The 19,545-nt window shown below is 44.8% G+C and overlaps 1 protein-coding gene across 20 annotated transcripts in view; it reads right to left on the bottom strand.

The window, feature by feature from the left end:
* Window positions 1-19,545, bottom strand: part of NCOR1 (nuclear receptor corepressor 1) — a 1,907,529-nt gene that overhangs the window by 595,011 nt on the left and 1,292,973 nt on the right. For all 20 annotated transcript variants that reach the window (XM_086955042.1, XM_086955041.1, XM_086955040.1 and 17 more), the window contains one exon: window positions 10,524-10,612. In XM_086955042.1, the coding sequence (XP_086811168.1) occupies window positions 10,524-10,612 (89 nt within the window). The remainder of the gene's footprint in view (window positions 1-10,523; window positions 10,613-19,545) is intronic.

Genomic DNA, 19,545 nt, shown 5'->3' with positions numbered 1-19,545 from the left:
ACCTTCCTCCCCTTCCCTGAGCGGAGAACCATCGTATTCAGGACTAATTAGGATACAGTCAAAATTAAGTAAATGAAAGGGACAGGGCCAGGCTAGGCCAGGCCTGGCCAGGCCTAGTTCGGCCCCGGACGGCCACAGACTGCCCGCCCTTTGCCCGGCGCCCGCCCGCGCGCGTCCCGCTAACGCAGGAGTATTCGTGATTTATATTCAAGGAGGCAGGAGAGAAGAGGAAGGGGCGGGAAGAGGCCCCAGCTGCAGCGTAGATGGAAAGCGCTGTGCAGGCTGGGCCTCGCAGTCCCACCCACGTTCTATATTTCACGGTCAAAGTCGGCAGGGCTCCCAGGGTCCAAGGTAATCCACGCTGCCAAGAGTCAATAGAAGCCGGTAAAAAAGGTGACCAGGGCTATAAATGAAAGCAGCAGAATGTCCTCACTGAAGCGGCAGCGAGCGGCTACCGCGGAGCGGGGGCCGCGAGCCGTAATAAGGCTGCTGAGAGGAGTTGGCGGGAAGAGGCCCCAGCTGCAGCGTAGATGGAAAGCGCTGTGCAGGCTGGGCCTCGCAGTCCCACCCACGGTCTTTATTTCACGGTCAAAGTCGGCAGGGCTCCCAGGGTCCAAGGTAATCCACGCTGGCAAGAGTCAATAGAAGCCGGTAAAAAAGGTGAGCAGGGCTGTAAATGAAAGCAGCAGAATGTCCTCACTGAAGCGGCTGCGAGCGGCTCCCGCGGAGCGGGGGCCGCGAGCCGTAATAAGGTTGCTGAGAGGAGGGGGCGGGAAGAGGCCCCAGATGTAGCGTAGATGGAAAGCGCTGTGCAGGCTGGGCCTCGAAGTCCCACCCACGTTCTATATTTCATGGTCAAAGTCGGCAGGGCTCCCAGGGTCCAAGGTAATTCACGCTGCCAAGAGTCAATAGAAGCCGGTAAAAAAGGTGACCAGGGCTATAAATGAAAGCAGCAGAATGTCCTCACTGAAGCGGCTGCGAGCGGCTACCGCGGAGCGGGGGCCGCGAGCCGTAATAAGGCTGCTGAGAGGAGTGGGCGGGAAGAGGCCCCAGCTGCAGCGTAGATGGAAAGCGCTGTGCAGGCTGGGCCTCGCAGTCCCACCCACGGTCTTTATTTCACGGTCAAAGTCGGCAGGGCTCCCAGGGTCCAAGGTAATCCACGCTTACCGTATAACAGCACCTTCCGACAAACTCCTATCTGTTTTGCTGATGCAATGGAACTTGTTCTATTGCGTTCTTTTGTAGGAGGGATGTTACCTCTTGCCTGAGTAGTATCAAATATTCCTGTGACATTGTACGCTGTTTGGGTGGTATGTTTGGGGGGGTAGATGTTAGTTCGAGACAGTAACCTGACTGAATTATTTGTTGCACCCACCTGTCTGATGTGATGTTGGTCCAGACTGGTAGGAATTGTTGTAGTCGTCCCCCAACTGGAGTGGAATGTGTTGGGGGAAGGGGAGGGAAGTCATTGGGCAGGGGTGGAGACAGAGCGGGAGTAGTTGGTTTTGCCTCTGCCCTTATTGTTGTTACCTCTGTTACCACCTCTTTGGTAGCCCCTACGGTAGGTGGATTGTGTAGGGGATTTGAAAGAAGTAGAGGGACTGTGAGGAGAATCCCCTGGTGGTGCCTCTGTAAGATGAGCGGTGAAAGGAGCGTCTGGGAGCTTGCGACTGCAAGGCTCCCAAAGATTTAGCTGTGTCAGTATCTTTTTCATTTTTTCGAGAGATACGTCCACATTAGGCCCAAATAAGTGTTGCTCAACAAAGGGTTGGTTGAGGATGGCACTTTGTACTTAAGGTTTAAAACCTGAAATGTGTAACCAAGCATGTCTACGCAACAGGACACTTGTATTAATTGCCCTTGAAGCATTATCTGCTGCATCTAGTGCACAACGAATAGAGGAATTTGTGATGTTTTTACCCTTTTGTATAAGCTCATGTGCCCTGTTTTTGTATTTATTTGGAACGTGCTGCATTATTGATTCTAATTCATCATAATGTGCTCTGTCGTATCTTGCACGTAAAGCTTGGGTATTGGCAATATGCCAAATGTTTGCTGCCTGTGACGCTGTTCTTTTACCTGATGCGTCAAGGAGCTTAGATTCTTTATCTGATGGGGGAGCCTCGCCTGATGTCTGTGAATTTGCTCTTTTGCATGCATTAGAGACTACAATGGAGTCTAATGGTGCAGGCCCTTTAATGTAGGTTGGATCTGAAGGGGCAGCCTTATCTTTTTTTCTCAAATCGGGGGTTGATGATTCAAGCTCTAACTGGGTCTTTAAAGACTTCTGGCGCATGCTTAATAACACCTTTAAGCATGGGTAAAATCGAATGTTAATGTTATGTTAATGTTAGTGGGTATTTGTAGAGCGCACTTACACCGGCTTCGTGGCCCTTTGTGCATTGTCAAAGGTATTGAGGAGGAAGTCTTCTTCTACTGGGTCAGTATGTAGGTCAACACCATGGTATTGGGCAGTCCTATGTACTAGTTGGTTAAATCCCATAGTATCTTCTGGAGGGATACATGTCGTCTTAAGACGTTAGGGACATCTGGGGTGCTATAGTCATCCCACGGGTCAGGTGACCCAGGAGGACTAGAATGATCTGGTGGTTCACTGTCTGCACCACCCCCTGTGTCATCAGAGGTGTCATTCCTGTTATCATCGTCTGCTAATGTAGGAGATGGTGTAGGAGAGTGATGTGGTAAGAAAGGAGATTGTGAAGGGATATGCGGTGGAGGAGAAGGAGCAGGAGGAGAGGGTATCCTTAAAGGAGAGGTTGCAATGTCCTTTTTCTTTGGATGATGAGCAGGTGCAGGCGCGTTCAATGGTCATTTTTTAGAGCTAAGAGTTAGTCGACCAGTTTTTGGATCTTTAACCAGAGTCTTTTGTGCAGGGTCTGGATGGAACAAGTCCTCTGTGGGAGGTAAATCTTTTGGTGCAGAGGGCTTTTTCGGCGTCGAGCTGTGAGGATCTTTCGGCTTAAAAACATGTTCTTTAGCAGTGTCTTTAGCCGGTGGAACAATGGTCTTTCGGCTCTGGTGATTTTCTCGGATCCGATGTTTTTTTCGGCTCCAATGGTTTTGTCGGCTCCAAGGGTTTTTTTGGCTCCGAAGCTTGGGAGTCGGTGGCAATTTCTTGCTCGGCTCAGAGTGTGGTTTTGGTGCTAAGGAGCCAGTGCTAGTCTTCACGACGAGTGCTTAGATGTGGAAGCAGCTGCATGGAGGAAGACAATGCTTTATTTTTCGGTGCCGGTGGGTGTGCGCCGGCACTAGGGGTAGGCTGACTCAAGCCCGAGTCGCCTAAAGGCTTACTAGGCTTCTTTGCCGAGCCCAAAGGCGGGGCATGGGAAGCTGTGTCTCGGTGTGCACCCGGGCGCGAGGGTGTGACCGTAGCCTTTTTAGAAGGTGTAGAAGAAGGGTCGGGTCGACGTTCTTACTTACGACCCTCTGTGCTGGAGTGATGTCCTCGACGTCTGAATCTTCGGCCTCAGAGTTACTGTAGACGCCACGATCCTGCTGTTGTTCTGCGACATCGACGCCCTCTTCGAAGATATCGTCTGGGATTGAAGCTGACGAGCGAGCCATTGTTCTTCGAGCTCGTCGGTCCCGGATCGTCTTCTTGGAGCGGAAAGAGGCACAAGCGGAACAGTCTCTGACCTCGTGCTCCAGTGAGGGGCAAAGGTTGCACACCTCATGGAGATCGGTGCGGGGAAACTTCGACCCACATCGAGGACACTTTTCAAAAGGCGTCCTTTCCATGAGCTGGAAGATGAGGCCTCGGTAGGCCCGGAGCCCTTCGTCGACGACTGTAATCGAAGACTTCGGATTTGAAGAGTAGTGTCGATTGGAAACACGTTCGAAACAATACCGTCGAAGCTGGTGAAGATTGCGCGCCGAAGGAAAATCGGTTCCAACACGGAGCGCAGGAAACCCATCAGAGACCGGTGGCGGAAAAAAAACCAATCTAAGGATGGAGCCCATGCGCACTATTGTCCAAAGGAGGAGTCACCTATCCTGTGACTTCCTAAGACTTTTCATGACAAAAACAAGTGCAAACATCCGGGCCCAACACTAGGTGGCGATCTATGCACAGTGTGTAATCTGCAGCTCATATGCCTCGAACAGGGACCTGGCTCAGATGTTATGATAGTTATCTTCTATCCCAGCCTTTTTCCAGGGCCTCTCCATTATCGAGCTTTGCAGAGGTGAAAAGGGGAGGTATCAAGGAAAGGACTTTAGTATGGAGACAGGGTAAAACTAGGTGCAGAGGCAAAGGAGGAGTTATGGTTGTTTGACAACATGAAAGCGTGGAACGGCAGAGCCATTTTTGGATGCGACCCAAGTTTTGTTCTGGAAACAGATGCAAGCCAACGAGGTTTGTTCCCCCACTAAAGAGGTTGGAGAGCTCGGATGGGAGGTCAGGAGACTGGAGGAGTGTGGACACAGGAAGAGAGGAGGAGACCCAAAGTGCCTAGGGTTGACCGCAGTATTGCATGCTCTGAAGAGGTTCAAAAAAGTTTTGAAGGGACAGACAATATTGATGAAAATGGACAATGTGTCTACGATGGTGTATATCAACAGGTTAGGAAGGAGCAGTGCATTGACTGACCTGGCAAATGATTTTGTAATTTCTGTTTGGGACACAGCATAACTGTGAGATCAAGTACTTACCTGGAGAGATGGATATGTCAGCAGACTGGAATTCAAGGCATTTGAGCGATTTCTGCAACTGGCAGTTGGATCGCAGAATTTGTTTTGCAGGATAAACAATATATGGGGACCATTAGAAGTGGATTTGTTTGCAAGCATGTTCACTTGCCAGTTAGCAACTTATTACAGCTGGATGCCAGACCCAGAGGTGAGTGCAGTAGGTGCATTCTAGCAGGTCTGGAAAGGGAAGAGAGCTTATGCATTACCTCCATGAGCGATGTTGCAGAGAGTGATGTTGAACGTGAGGGAGGAGATAGTTTTGGTGACACCTTTTTGAGCATCTTAAGTATGGTTTCCAGAGGTGCTAGAGCTGACGTGGGTAGTACCTTATTGAATTCCAGTAGGAGGAAGTCTTGAGGAATGGAGATGTCCAGGAGCATCCGTTCGGTTCAGGATGGAGTGTTGGACCTTCTTGTTTGGAAGATGTCAGAAGAGCCAGTATTCTGCAGGGATGCAAAGCTATTGGAGGAATCATGGGAACCAGGAGCAGGTATAAAGGAATTTTGAGAATATGGGCATGTTGGTGCATAGAAAGGGGTTTGGATCCCACAAGGCTCCTGTTGTGGAGGCAATACGCTTTTTGGTGGAACAATACGAGGAAGGATTAACTGCCAGATTCATCAAGCCAAATTGCACTCGCAAAGGGCCAGATTCTGAGAATCTGGCCCTTTGCGAGTGCAAATTTTGCATTTGAGATTCATCATGCCAAATGCAAAATTCGCTAATTAAGAATTCGTACATTTGCGAGGAATTGCATTTAAGGAATCTCCATTTGAGATTCCTTAAATGCAATTCATGAACCATTTTAAAATTGCAAAATCGCACTTTTGGGCCGCTATTTACCGCGAGGTCAAACCTCGTGGTAAATAGCGAAAACTTTTCTAAGTTGCATGTTACACACACACATGTCCTTTGGACATGTGGGTGCGCAACACCAATGTAGATTGCATTACAGGGGTGCTACAGGGTGTCCTTTGGACACCCCTGGCACCCTTGAAATCGCTTCCTTATTTGCGATTAGGAATCGCAAATTCAATTGCGATTCCTACTTGAATCCCGTTTTGCGAGTCCTTAATAGCGATTCCTTAATAATCGCTATTAAGGACTCGCAAATCGGGACCATGATGAATCTGGCCATATGTTACAGGACTTTGAATTGTTACAGCTCAGCAGTTTCTGCAGGTCCTGCTCAAGTAGATGGCAGATCAGTTGGTAGGAGTGTGTTGGTTTGTAGAATATTGAACAGTATGAAGTTGCAAATACCTCCAAGGGAACGTTACAATGTTCTATGGGACGTAAATATGGGTTTAGACTATTTCTGAAATGGCCACTAAATATGTATTTGGGTTTAAAGAAGCTTACAGAGATGTTGACTAAACTTCTGTGCCTAATATCTTGCAGCCAATCTTCTGACGTTAAAGCACTGGAGGTAAGTAGTAGCATTTATGGTCCAGAAGGAGTGCATTTTAAAATATGGAAGAGGACTAAGCCCTTGTTGGAGTCAGTCATTTATTCTAGTTTTCTAGAAAAGACAAAATTGTGTGTAGTGGGTAATGGAGCATAGGGGTCATGGAGATAAACCATTATTGATTTTATATGATAAACACAAGGCTGTGAGTTCGGCAACAATTGCAGGATGGGTGAAAGAAAAAATGAAGCCAGCAGGTATTGTTGTTAATAAAGTTAAACTGCACTCTGAGGGGTGCAATACCATGTAAATTGCATATGGCAGGTGGGCGTTTGGAAGAGATTCCAAAGGTGGCTGATTTGTCAAATGCAGGAACTTTTACGAAGCATTACTTTTGCCCCATAAAGCATGTGTCAAATATGGTGTTGAGGGGCTTTCAACATGCATATATTCAACATAATGGTCGCCTCACGACTTAAATTCTCCAAATAAAAAGAGAATCAAGATTTCATTAAAGACATGGAGGCTAACGTTATCCCGCCCACCTTGACTCAGTATGAGATGAGAAATAAAAAAATTAAAAAAAGATGGAAGGAAGAGTAGCGGAAGTAACGGAGTACATGTCAAGTATGAAGTAAAGAAATAACGGAGTATCGGTAAAGTGCGAAATTATTAGTTTAATTAAATTAAATTCATGGGGATAGTAAGTGAATTTTAAAAAAGTAACACTTTGATTTTCTTCATAGAGTCTTCGTAGAGAAGGAGGACAGGAGACAGCGATGATAAAGGAGAGCAGAGATATAGAGGGGAAGTTTTAAACTGCATTTAAAGAGGAGGAGTGTTCTAACCTGGGATTATTTATGGACTGCAGTGTTCGGACAAGACTGTTATTGTTGAATGTTCATTAAAGGTGTTGCGGAGTGACATTTAAATTTGTAATGCAAAATATTAGCCTCCGTGTCTTGATTCTCTTTCCATTTCATTTGGAGAATCGACATTCTTGCTCTGGATCAGAAATTGGGGATGAGACAAGATATGGAATTGGCATAACTGGAATCAGCACAAGTGTGATAGGGGTCAGCATGACCTCTGGGCCAGAGGGAAAGCATGGGCTAGCACGCAAGGAGCTGGGGGAAGGTTGATTCTGTGCCAGTAAAGATCTTGCAAAAAACACAGTTGATGGACAGAATGTAGAACAATGTCACACATTCACCCCAGTACAAGCATCTGGGCCTAAATCCATCGTTTTTTTGCACTCCACACCACCCTGGGTTAGACACTGGCTATATGCAAATCAGCTCTGACCCTGTGCCTCATGGGAACAGTCCAGTCCGAACTACCAAGCCATGTCTTTCCCAGACCGGAATCAAGCATCCAAGGACCGGTTTCTGGCCATCAGCCTTCATCAGCCTGGATAGCTTGACTCCAGTGGTGTGGAGAGCCTGGGACTCATGTCTGAGTATACCCAGCACACTCGGAGTGAAAATTGCAAAAAACACAGTTGATGGACAGAATGTAGAACAATGTCACACATTCACCCCAGTACAAGGATCTGGGCCTAAATCCATCGTTTTTTTGCACTCCACACCACCCTGGGTTAGACACTGACTATATGCAAATCAGCTCTGACCCTGTGCCTCATGGGAACAGTCCAGTCCGAACTACCAAGCCATGTCTTTCCCAGACCGGAATCAAGCATCCAAGGACCGGTTTCTGGCTATCAGCCTTCACCAGCCTGGATAGCTTGACTCCAGTGGTGTGGAGAGCCTGGGACTCACGTCTGAGTATACCCAGCACACTCGGGGTGAAAATTGCAAAAAACACAGTTGATGGACAGAATGTAGAACAATGTCACACATTCACCCCAGTACAAGGATCTGGGCCTAAATCCATCGTTTTTTTGCACTCCACACCACCCTGGGTTAGACACTGGCTATATGCAAATCAGCTCTGACCCTGTGCCTCATGGGAACAGTCCAGTCCGAACTACCAAGCCATGTCTTTCCCAGACCGGAATCAAGCATCCAAGGACCGGTTTCTGGCTATCAGCCTTCATCAGCCTGGATAGCTTGACTCCAGTGGTGTGGAGAGCCTGGGACTCACGTCTGAGTATACCCAGCACACTCGGGGTGAAAATTGCAAAAAACACAGTTGATGGACAGAATGTAGAACAATGTCACACATTCACCCCAGAACAAGGATCTGGGCCTAAATCCATCGTTTCTTTGCACTCCACACCACCCTGGGTTAGACACTGACTATATGCAAATCAGCTCTGACCCTGTGCCTCATGGGAACAGTCCAGTCCGAACTACCAAGCCATGTCTTTCCCAGACCGGAATCAAGCATCCAAGGACCGGTTTCTGGCTATCAGCCTTCACCAGCCTGGATAGCTTGACTCCAGTGGTGTGGAGAGCCAGTGAGTTGCAACTACGGGCCCCCACCACTCAAGACTCAAATATGCTCAATAAGGATCCAGCATTGCCGGTTTGAAGTCCTCAATCCTTGGTGCAGGATCACTGTTTCGGACGCTTCATGTCATAAGGCTCTTACAGGACGAGCACTCCAAAGAAGCCCAACCTTACAGGCCAACAAAGGAACTATTTAAATATATTATTGCACGCTTTTCTTCAAAGAGGGTCAAGGCCTGCTAAGTTATGAAAATAAAAACTGTTGTAGATAAGCTGGTGCTCTTATCTCACAGATCAAGCTTCCATGGTCCCTTCTGAACTCATACCAGACACACCTTGTTTGCTTAATATACTACATTATAGTTCAACTAAAGGAGAAGAGGTCAAGAAGGACGAACAGTGGGCGTGGTAATCAAATTAAAGCTTGCAAAGTAATAATAATAATAATCCACATTTGTAAAGCGCACAATCACCCGTAAGGGTCTCTAGGCGCTGGGGGCCGTCGGGAAGATTAAGCAAGCTATTGCCCAGAGTCACATGGTGCTGGGCTAATCTGCCGCAGGTGCCAGGGATCAAACCGTGATCCCCAGATTCCGGAGTCAGTCGCACTAGCCGCGGCACCACACATCTTCCGTCCGGAGTGCAGTCAAGGAAATTCGAAGTCTTCAGGAGTCCGCCTATTTGATCTTTTTCCACTCTTTCCGAAGTATGGACTGCCCTGAAGATGCCCTTAGATAACTCATATAAGGATTTGCTTCTTGCTTGAAAGTGCAAAAGTCCAAGCGACATGAGATTCCCCACAAGTCAACCAGAAAGGAGATGCCTCCCAATTAGCAGAGACAGCATAGTGCGCGAAAGCAGACCGCGCGAACTAAGAGAGACAAGAGCAGACAATACGGTAAGACGAAGAAGCACACGAAATGTCCAACTGGATTATTACTTTAGCGTGCCCAAAAGACATATTGGAGTTATCGTTTTTAATGCGCTTTTAACAACTGCAAGTAATATTAGTTACACAGAGAAAGCAGAAACCAGGTGAACGCGGCGCACAATCTAAAAGGTTTACACGGGCAGGAAAATTAATCAGTTTACATTAAACATAGATACAGGAGAGGCTAATAGACTGCGCGCAGAACGGGCGGGTGGAGGCAAATCAAGTACAACATTTGAATACATGTCATTTACTTTACAGATGTCCCCAGATGAAGGCATACTAATGCGGAAATGCATTGGGAATGAAAATGGAAATGGATAAGAAATAAAGCATTATGTCATTGATTGAAATGCTTAAAGACATGGATAAGAGTAATAGAACCAATGTGAGATGAAACACTGGTGAAAAATAATGAAATAAAGTGCTTTTGAAACTTCAACGAGAGAGAAATGATTTGTTCGAAATAAAACATTTGGCAGGATGCACAGCCAACCATCTAGTGCCCTAGGAGACAGGTCAAAAACATTTGAACTGCAACTTCAAGATTATTTGGTATACACTCTGGAGCAGGGAGTGATTCCTAGGCAGCACAGTAAATTTGATTAACGTACATTGAATCATAGCAGTGCACACGTATCACTTGTACATATTAATTCAAATGCCATAGCCTGTCTAATAGGACTGAATTTGCTTGCATACTTTGCATAAACTGTATATCTTGTTACACTGGCCATACAACACTCTTACCCAGACAGAGTCCGGGTAACAGAAAAACATAGAAAACTAAATTAAGAAATACTGTTTGGTAAAGTACTTTCAAATATTGCACATGTGCAAGACTATTCAGTATTAGTGACTACTATTCGTTATCACAAGAGAACATCAAGCAAAACTAGAAGTCCCATGAATGACATTTTGCAAGGTGCCTCAAATCCTAGTTATAAATCTGTTCTCCATAAGCCTACATCTATGAAAGTCATTCCCTTTCATTACAAAGGTAATGGTTTGAGCATTCACCCTCTGAAGTCAATTCCACAAACAGTGGAAGCAGTTAAGATACCTGAGTGATGGAGCCCCGAAGAGAAGGTATAATATCCACCGGAACCTTGGTGGCTGGGGTCCCTCGGGTTATGCTGCCCTCCTGAATTGCTGTTTAGGTGAAAAAGAAATAAAGGAAATACAAAAAAGCAATTAATAGCAAGTATTGGTTTACAGCCAAACAATTTATGTGAGGAAATAGGATGTATTATGTGGTGTGATTGTGTGACCTCATTGTGTAATACACTACCAACCCATTTAGGTCCAGTCAGGTTTTGTTTGTAGAACCTTTAGCTAAACTCTGGGTAGTTATGGCTCTGAGCAGTTAGGCTTACACAAAGGAACAAATGTATAGCATTTAAATTTATAAAAATAGGTTCGATTTTTATATTATTTTTTACACCAAAACAAAAAAGATTCAGATGCAGAATTTACATGGTACAGCAAATCAACGCTTTGTACGTAACACAAACAAGCATTTGCAAATTCAACAACTTTGACACGTAGAAACTTTTTCAAGAAAAACGTCGGTAAGTATTAATGCAGTCACTTTGAGTTACATTAGTCAAAAAACTTCGGCAGTGAACCAGTCAGGGAGTCCTAAAAGATCCACGGAAACAGTTATTTTGTCCAGTAAAACAGTTTTTAGTTCAGTTCCACTGTCAATAGCTCCTTGCTGTTGGTATCTATAGAGAGGTCCTGATGCAAAGGATACAGGATGCTGAAGATGCTGTGCGGTCAATAGGGGCCTCATGGGCTACTCAAATAGTGTTGTATACAAGGGTTGGTTAGCCCATGTGGGTGCGATCAGAATGAGAGTCATTGAAGTCTGAGTTTTCTGACCATACAATCAATCAATCATCGCATTTATATAGCGCACTACTTACCCAGAGGGTCTCAAGGCTCTGGTATTAGTGAGAGAGGAGGAAAAGCATCTGCAAATATCCCTGGCCAGTTCATTCATAGAGTTTTGCCATTGGATTGTGGGTGTGGATGCAAAGTTTTGGCATTTTACATCATACTTTGATGCAAACAGTTCTATTGTAGGTGTTCGCCACCTTTGGAAGTATGTTTGTAATAATGTACTGTGTATCTCCCTTTCGTGCATCTGCTGGGGTGCTCTGCTGAGGAGATCTGCTATGGTGTTCTCCTCTCCTGGTATGCATTGTGTTAGGAGATGGCTCTTGTAATTGTTGGTCCATTTCCACATTTTCTGTGCCAACGGAGACAATTGCATGGAACGGGCCCCTCCTCCCCCGATTCTGTATTTAATACATGGCAGTCATATTCTCTGTGTATGCATTGTGTTAGGAGATGGATCTTGTAATTGTTGGCCCATTTCCACATTTTCTGTGCCAACGGAGACAATTGCATGGAACGGGCCCCCCCTCCCCCGATTCTGTATTTAATACATGGCAGTCATATTTTCTGTGTGTAGAGGACTGTTTTCCTCATTGGTTTGTGAGAAATGCTTTGAGAGCCACTAAAATGGCTTGTAGCTCTATATGTCGATGTGTAGAAACTGTTGTTGTGGTGTCCAGTGTCCCTGAACCACAATGCACTTCCTTCATATGAGCTCCCCATCCCAGAAGCGATGCATCTGTTTTGATTGTTATTTGCGGTAATAGGGTCCTTGAAGTTTCTTCCCTGCGAACATGTTGTGAGTATTCCACCATAATAGAGACTGATGACCCTTTGGTGAAACCAACACTAGATCTTCCTGCTCGTGACCATTGAAATGTTAAACACTCCTGGAGTTTCTCATGTGTAGGTAAGAGTGAGGCACTATTGCTATGCAAGATGCCATCATTCCTAAAAGTATCATTATTGTTTTCACTGGTAGTTGATGATGCAGCTGCATATTGAGAAAACTTTGGGATTTGGAGTAAGCTGTTCCAGAAATGGTATTGAGAACTGACCCCAGATATTGTTAAATTTGGGATGTTTGGAGATCTGATGTTGTCACACTGATTGAGAAACCCAATTGATGTAGTAAGTTTATTGTCTTTTGAGTGTTTGCTAGACATTTGAAGTATCTGGACTCTTGATCAGACAATCGTCGAGCTAGGAAAACACATTGTTTTCTCTTCTTATTTTTGCTGCTCCTACTGCTAGACATTTTGTGAATACCCTTTGGGCAATTGTTACTCCAAAGGATTGCATTGATAATTCTTTGAGCTTATCACAAATCTTAGGCATTTTCTGTGTTCTGGATGAAATGGAATGTGGAAGTAAGCGTCCTTCATGTCTATTGCGGTCATGAAGTTTTCTTTTGAAGTAGTGTTATTATAACTTATAGTGTGACCATGTGAAATTGTTCTGAAATATGTGCAATTTATTGGCTATAGATCTAGAATGGGTCTTAGCGTTCAGTCTTTCTTTGGTATTAGAAAGTAAACTACCTTGTTTTGATATTTGTAGGAGACTTTTCTGATGATCCCTTTTTGCTGAAATGCCTACCTCCTCTTTGAGCAGGTGTAGATGTTGTGGATTTAAAACCTACCTTTTTGGTGGAATATTTGGTGGTAGTTGAAGTAATTCTAGGCAATATCCGCGATTGATAATGTCTAAGACCCATTGGTCTAATGAAATGTTATGGTTTGGGGGAAGGACTGGAAGGGTGGGAGGAGGGGTGTGGGGAGGGAGGGGGGTGGGGGGGGGGGAGTATAAGCAAGTCATTTAGTTGTGGGGGTTGAGGTGTCCTTGTTGGGTGTGCCTCTTCCTCTGCCTTTGTTGTTTTGTATCCTCCACGATAGTACCCACATCTTTGTTGATGGTATTACTGTTGTTGATGCCGATAGGAAGTATTTTCTGTGGTAGAGGTTTATGCAGCTCCTCAACCTTGGTACTTCCAAAAGGGCTGTTTTTGTGTTGTGGTTTGTAAAGCACCCATTGAGGAAGCAGTGTAGGTGTTTTTTTAAAAAGAAGCTTTTCGAGTTGAGAATCAACCGCAGGTCCAAAAAGATGTTCTCCAGCCAAAGGTACACTAAAAATATGTTGTTGAACATCAGGTTTGAAGCCCGAAATGCGTAGGTTTGTACGTCTTTTGAGTTTAATAAAAGTATTTCTGCCCCTAGCAGCAGCGTCCGCACCATCAAATGCAAACTTGATGGAAGCATTAGAAATAATTTTCCCTTCATTAACTAGATCTTCTCCCTTTTTTCTATATTCCCCAGGAACTTATGCTAATAAGTTCCTGTATCTCATCCCAGGTTGCTCACTCTTAACGAGAGAGAAGGCCCAAAGAGTTTGCAGACCTCCAACGGTTTGACTGGCCTGCAACAACTCTTTTAGCTGCTGCGTCAATTTGTTTGCTTTCTTTATCTGGAGGAGGCGCCTTTCCAGTACCTTGTGCAGAAACTCTCTTCTTAGCAGAGGTTACTACAAGTAAATTTGCAGGTGGATGAACTCGAATATATATTGGGTCATTTAGTTAGGCTTTATATTTCTTTTCAATAAATGGTATTAGGACTTTCGATTTTACTGGGTCCTTAAATACCCCTTTAGCAACATTCAGAATGGATCCAATCATTGGCAAACATTGAACAGTTATTTCTGTGTGTGATAGTGTTTCAATCAGAAAGTCACTTTCCTCTTCTGTTAAATGTATGGGGAGCTACTGATAATAAGAAGCTCTTTGTATGACTCTGTGATTCTTCATCTGGACTCAGTGATGTAGTAGGATTAATACCCCAAATAGAACAAATGTTTAAATCCTTTATGCTCCCACTTATAGAGAGATTAAAGATAATTAACCAGAATTTAGGGAAGTTGCAACAGGCAACTACGGAAAATACACAAAAACTGGAAGGTGTTTTAGCTAGTGTACAAAAGGGGGGCATACAGTCATCAAATACACTTTTTCCATCATGCCCGGTCCCTGACTCTCTTGACGGTGAGCAAAGGACTGCCCTTGTTAAGGAACATGGGTTAAAAGAAGGGAGAGTTAATACATCAGGGGTTTATGGTAACGCATTTACGGCAGGAGTGGCCACTAAGCATCCTCCAGATAACATCTCAGTGGCCATTCCAACCAGAAGTATAGGCAACACCAATGAAGTATCTAGAAATGTGGTAAAACCTCCGGTCATTGATTTACCCCCGGAATCCACACCGCTGGTGCTGGTCTTGGGAAACGCCCCATCCGTTCCGGAAGGCACCAAAGAGGATTTTTATCAACTCAAAAACAAGGTTACCCATTGGTTGCACTGTAACACCGGGGAGGGGCATTTGGCCATGCATGATATCATTATGGTTCGCCGTGTGTCTTGGATAGGCAACTCACGTAAATCAAGAAACGGCGATTGCATAGTGGTAAACTTTAACAATCCAACTATAGCGGAAAGGATCCTTAGAGATGTGGGGAGAGGGGGGGTGGGCAGGGGATAGAGATACTGGCCCTAGGCTTCTTTTATAGGGCAACTATACATCTTTAACCCGTAATCAGGACTGGGGGCTATCACGATAGGATACCACACTTCAGGGGGCAACAGAAAATGGGGCTATGAATGTTAACACCATCAAGGGTGCCCACTTGGAGGGGCTATGGGCTCCACTCGCCATTCGAGGCTCCAAATCGCTTTGCAGCCCTTTCAGGTCTCAACGAATGTGATTGACTGCGTGTAGACCATACAGACTATACAACCCACAAACCCCATAATAAAAACACTGCATCTATCTGTAGTCACCCATTAATCAACATAGAGTCTGAGTTTGCACCTCCAGTGGATACACCAGACGATCTTGTTCATATTCCATCTACGGGGTTCAGGAAGTTAATTGCTCCGTTACACCCTCGCCCGATTTACTAGGAGAAGCCGCGCAGGGTATTACTGAAACCCATCAGGATCATAAGTTAGTTGGAACATAGCGGGGTTAGCAGGGAAAGTCATAGATCCATCATGGGTTCAGTTTGTCAGCAAATTTGCGCTAATTTGCTTACAAGAAACGTGGTTGGTGAATTGTGATGTCTCACTGGAAGGGTACAGAGCTTTCTTTGTCCCAGCAACTAGAGCTACTAGTGGCAGAGCCAAGGGAGGCCTTGCAATCTTTGTATCATTGGCTCGTTGCAGTATTAAGACCGTTTCCACGGCCAATAGAAACATTCAGGCTATTTCCCTGGGACAAAAGGACAGATCCCTCCTGGTGATAAACTTCTACAACGCTTTTAACAAGGTAGAAGGCTGTGGGCTAGCAAAACTGAATAGCTCTGTCAAACAAGAATGTGGCCCTTATAGGAAGAATTTGCTTATTTTAGGAGATTTCAACACTTCATCCGTGTGGCGACCCAAAGTTGAATGCCTGGGTGAAACTGGGCTGCCCATTGATATCGGGTCTCCACTTCGAGCACACCACACAGGGTGGTATTCTAAACGCCATGCTCGATGAATATGATTTATTCTCTGCAATGAGCTTTGTTGCCCCATTTAGTGACCTTAGGGAGCCAACGTTTAAGGGCTGAGGCTGCGGGACTTTCATAGATCACATATTAGTATCCAGATCCATTTTACCCCTCCTACAGGGTTTTTCCATCATCCCGAGTTTACACAGTGACCATAACCCTATCTGTGTGACCATAGGAGGCTGTTTGATGAAGATCAAAGAGTAAGCACGCGGCTGTAGTAATAACTTACAACCCACAGAGAGTGGACGTCATATTAAATGGAGCCAGATAATCCCGTCAACCTTTCACGACTCTCTGAAGGCCGCTTGTGAGGCAGAATTTATTTGCTGCCTCAATCATGAATCTTTACCCTCAGGCATTTTAAAATCATTTGAAGGTATTGCGTCCAAAGTAAGTGGCATGTTACTAGTACGCCCCGTGGACCTAAATGGTTCTGTTGCTTTTGTTCCAAAGCAGCGAGTGATCTTCAGGCTGGGTTAAAAAAAATACCCTGAGATATGATCTGTACCCTTAGGAAAAACTACAAAATCGCCCTGGTTAATCGTAAGGAGGTAGTTAAAGAAGAACTATGGAGGGAGCTCTTAGATCCTGTGACCCTATCTAGTAGTTCCAGATTTTGGAGCACCATTAACCAATCACTTTTTTTTAGCGGAAGGGGTCAGAGAAGTGGGCTCCAATATAACTAAGAATGAATGGGTGTCTCATTGTGTAGGAATATTTAAAAACACATCGAGCCAGCTAGATCCTTCTGATGGGCCAACGGACAAGGAAATACTGACGTTCTCTGTGAATGAAATTGGGGAGGGCATAGCTAACTTGACCAATAAGAAAGCACCAGGCCCGGATGGCATCCCCCGGACCTTTTTAAATCAAAATCCTAATTTTAGGAACATAAAAAAGGGGATCGAAACAGCACGCTGAATTACAGGCCAATCTCCTTGATTGACTCTGTTGTTAACGTCAATGGGGGGGCAATTCTAAAAAGATTGTGTACCTGGGCGGAGGATAACAACATCTCAGAAATCCAGTATGGGTTCCGCCCAGCACACTCTACCATGGCCCAGTGTTTAAACCTCTATTCCATCATAGGGAAGTACACCATGGCTCGCTCTGGTTCCATTTACATGCCTTCATGGACCTCTCATCCGCCTTTGATTGTGTTAATCGGGGAAGGCTGTGGTGGACCATAGAGGTCATGGGGGTGGAGCGCGCCCTGGTTGACTTATTGAGGGACCTTCACAGAGACACTAAGGCCAATATTAGATATTCTAATGACCTGAAGGTATCTAGGAACTTTGACATCGAAAGGGGGGTCAGGCAGGGGTGCATACTAGCCCCCTTCCTTTTGAATTTATACATAAATGATGTAGAAGGATCCTTGCTGGATTTTCCGTATGTGGGAAAGCGAGGACTGCTCGTCTTACTATAAGCGGACGACGCAGTCCTCTTGGCACGAACCCCCAAAGGGCTCCAAACCCTACTCGATGCTTTTCACGGTTTTATGGACAAGCGTGACTTGTCCATAAATAACACTAAATCTTACATGATGCACGTAGGGCCGCGTCCTAAAAGAGAGCACTCCTTTGTGGTGAATGGAGTAAGGGTGCCGAATTGCGTAACATTCTCCTATTTGGGTGTCCTGCTAGACCATCGGCTTAACTGGGCTGCACTTTTAAACAAAAAAAAAAAAGGGTCAGGTAACCAGGGCAAATGCGGCACTTTTTGGTTTTGCTGCGAAAATGGGTAACCGACCAGTGGCAGCAATGCTAAAAATTTACCGGGCAAAGTGCATATCCATAGCAAGCTATGGTAGTGATGTATGGGGATATTGTGGTCTCGAGGGTCTTCAGGTGACAGTAAACAACTTTCTAAAACAACTATTGAGCGTCCCAAAGGGGACTGCATCTGTCTGTCCATGAAGAAACCGGCATGCCCTATTTAAGTGATATTTTGGCTTTACGTCCGCTTACTTTTTGGTTGCAATGCTGGCTCAATAAGCACTTAAACCTTACCCATAACATCCTTAGAGAGGCCCTGAGTCTTGACCATATGATAAATATTCCCTGGTTCAAATATCTAAAAACCCGTTTTTATGAGTTGGGATGCTTGGACTTGTTTTTAAATCCTGAAGGTATTAATAGATCGGATGTCGCACTCGTAAAGCACTCCTTCACACAAATTAGGAAAATGGAAAGAGAAGAGAAAGAGCTGTTGAAACCTAGTGTGAGGACACATTTGATACTTAAAACCACTCTAGATATAGAGCCGTATCTATTGTGGCCGTTGCCCGCATATGAGCGATTTCTATTAATCAGGTTCAGATTTAACCTTTTTCAGTTCTTACTGGCAGTTCCAAGGGGCAGTCATAAAGAGTGTTTTGGCATCCTGTGGCTGCGACTCTAAGTCTCCACAGGATTTGCTTCACTTTACGTTTTTTTGTAAATATTATGAAATGCCCAGGACCATCTACCTGAAATCTCTTTTAGAAAAGTAAAATTTTGTGCAAGTACGTCCCGCCCTGTTTTATTTGCAACTGCTTAAACCTGACTGTATCCCGTTTGTGGCCGGTTTCCTTAAATGTGCAATGAACTACAGAAAATGTTTGGACTTTTAAAATCATTGTCTCTTAACGGTATTTACTAATGGTCAATCTAGCCTCCTCACCTTTTTGTATTAGTGCTGCTTTCTAATTGCTTTTACGATTGTTATACACTGTATATAACTCATTGTTTTTAATTTATTCAATGTGTTGTATTTTAAAGTGTTACTTTTATGGTTTCTATGAAAGAATGCCGAATAAAGTATTTTTTTTTGACTCTGTGATAGGAGGAAGTGTCATGAAGGGGAGAATGCTTTATGGGCACAGATGGTTACATATCATAATCGGATAGACCCACATCATAGTCTTCCCATGGGGTCAGGTGTGTTATCAGTATTTTGTGTACCCAGGGAATCAGTGTCCTGTATTTATCCTCCCTGTGGAGATGGTGAACAAGTATGAGGTGAAGCAGGTACACTAAAAATTATATGACTTGTGCCCCTATTTTGTTGTGTTATAATCTTTTGTGGAGGCTCAGAAAGTTGTCCCTCTGCTGCTTTTCTTTTTTGATTCATGTAATGTCGTAGTCCCTCAAATACTACCCCTTGATCTTAAGTGGGTTTAGTACCTTGTGTGCTGTTGTTTTGATCCTAGAAACAGTCTGCGCCTTAGAACGTCTGGAATCATGGATTTTCTTCTGCCTAGAAGAATGTCCACGGTGTTTTTCAGAACTTGGTTCCGAAGTTTAAGACTTTGTTCAGCTCAATTCCAAAAGATCATTCGGCTCAGATTTTTTCTTGGAGCTCTTCGGTGCTTATGTTTTTATCAGTTCCGAATGATGCCTTGGTGACGAAGGTCAGTGCTGATGTTCTCTTTTGTGCCATAATTGTTTCGGAACCGTACCCTTGTTGATGCCTCGCCACCAGATTAGTATTGAGAATCCTCTTGTCCTTTCTTGGCTATGGCGTCGGCCTCAACCTGAAGGTTCCGGTGCAAGATTTAGGGGTATTGGTGGTGGCGAATGCATGATCTTTTTAAATATGGGGCCAGTAGTACTCAGGGAAAGTGGCATCGTTTTGGTCCTTGGTCCCAAGCCTGTGG

The sequence above is a fragment of the Lissotriton vulgaris genome, chromosome 2_1, assembly GCF_964263255.1.
Source record: "Lissotriton vulgaris chromosome 2_1, aLisVul1.2, whole genome shotgun sequence".
In the NCBI taxonomy this organism is placed as follows: domain Eukaryota; kingdom Metazoa; phylum Chordata; class Amphibia; order Caudata; family Salamandridae; genus Lissotriton; species Lissotriton vulgaris.
Note: the sequence above shows the minus strand (reverse complement) of the source record. Positions and strands in the feature narration are given on the sequence as shown.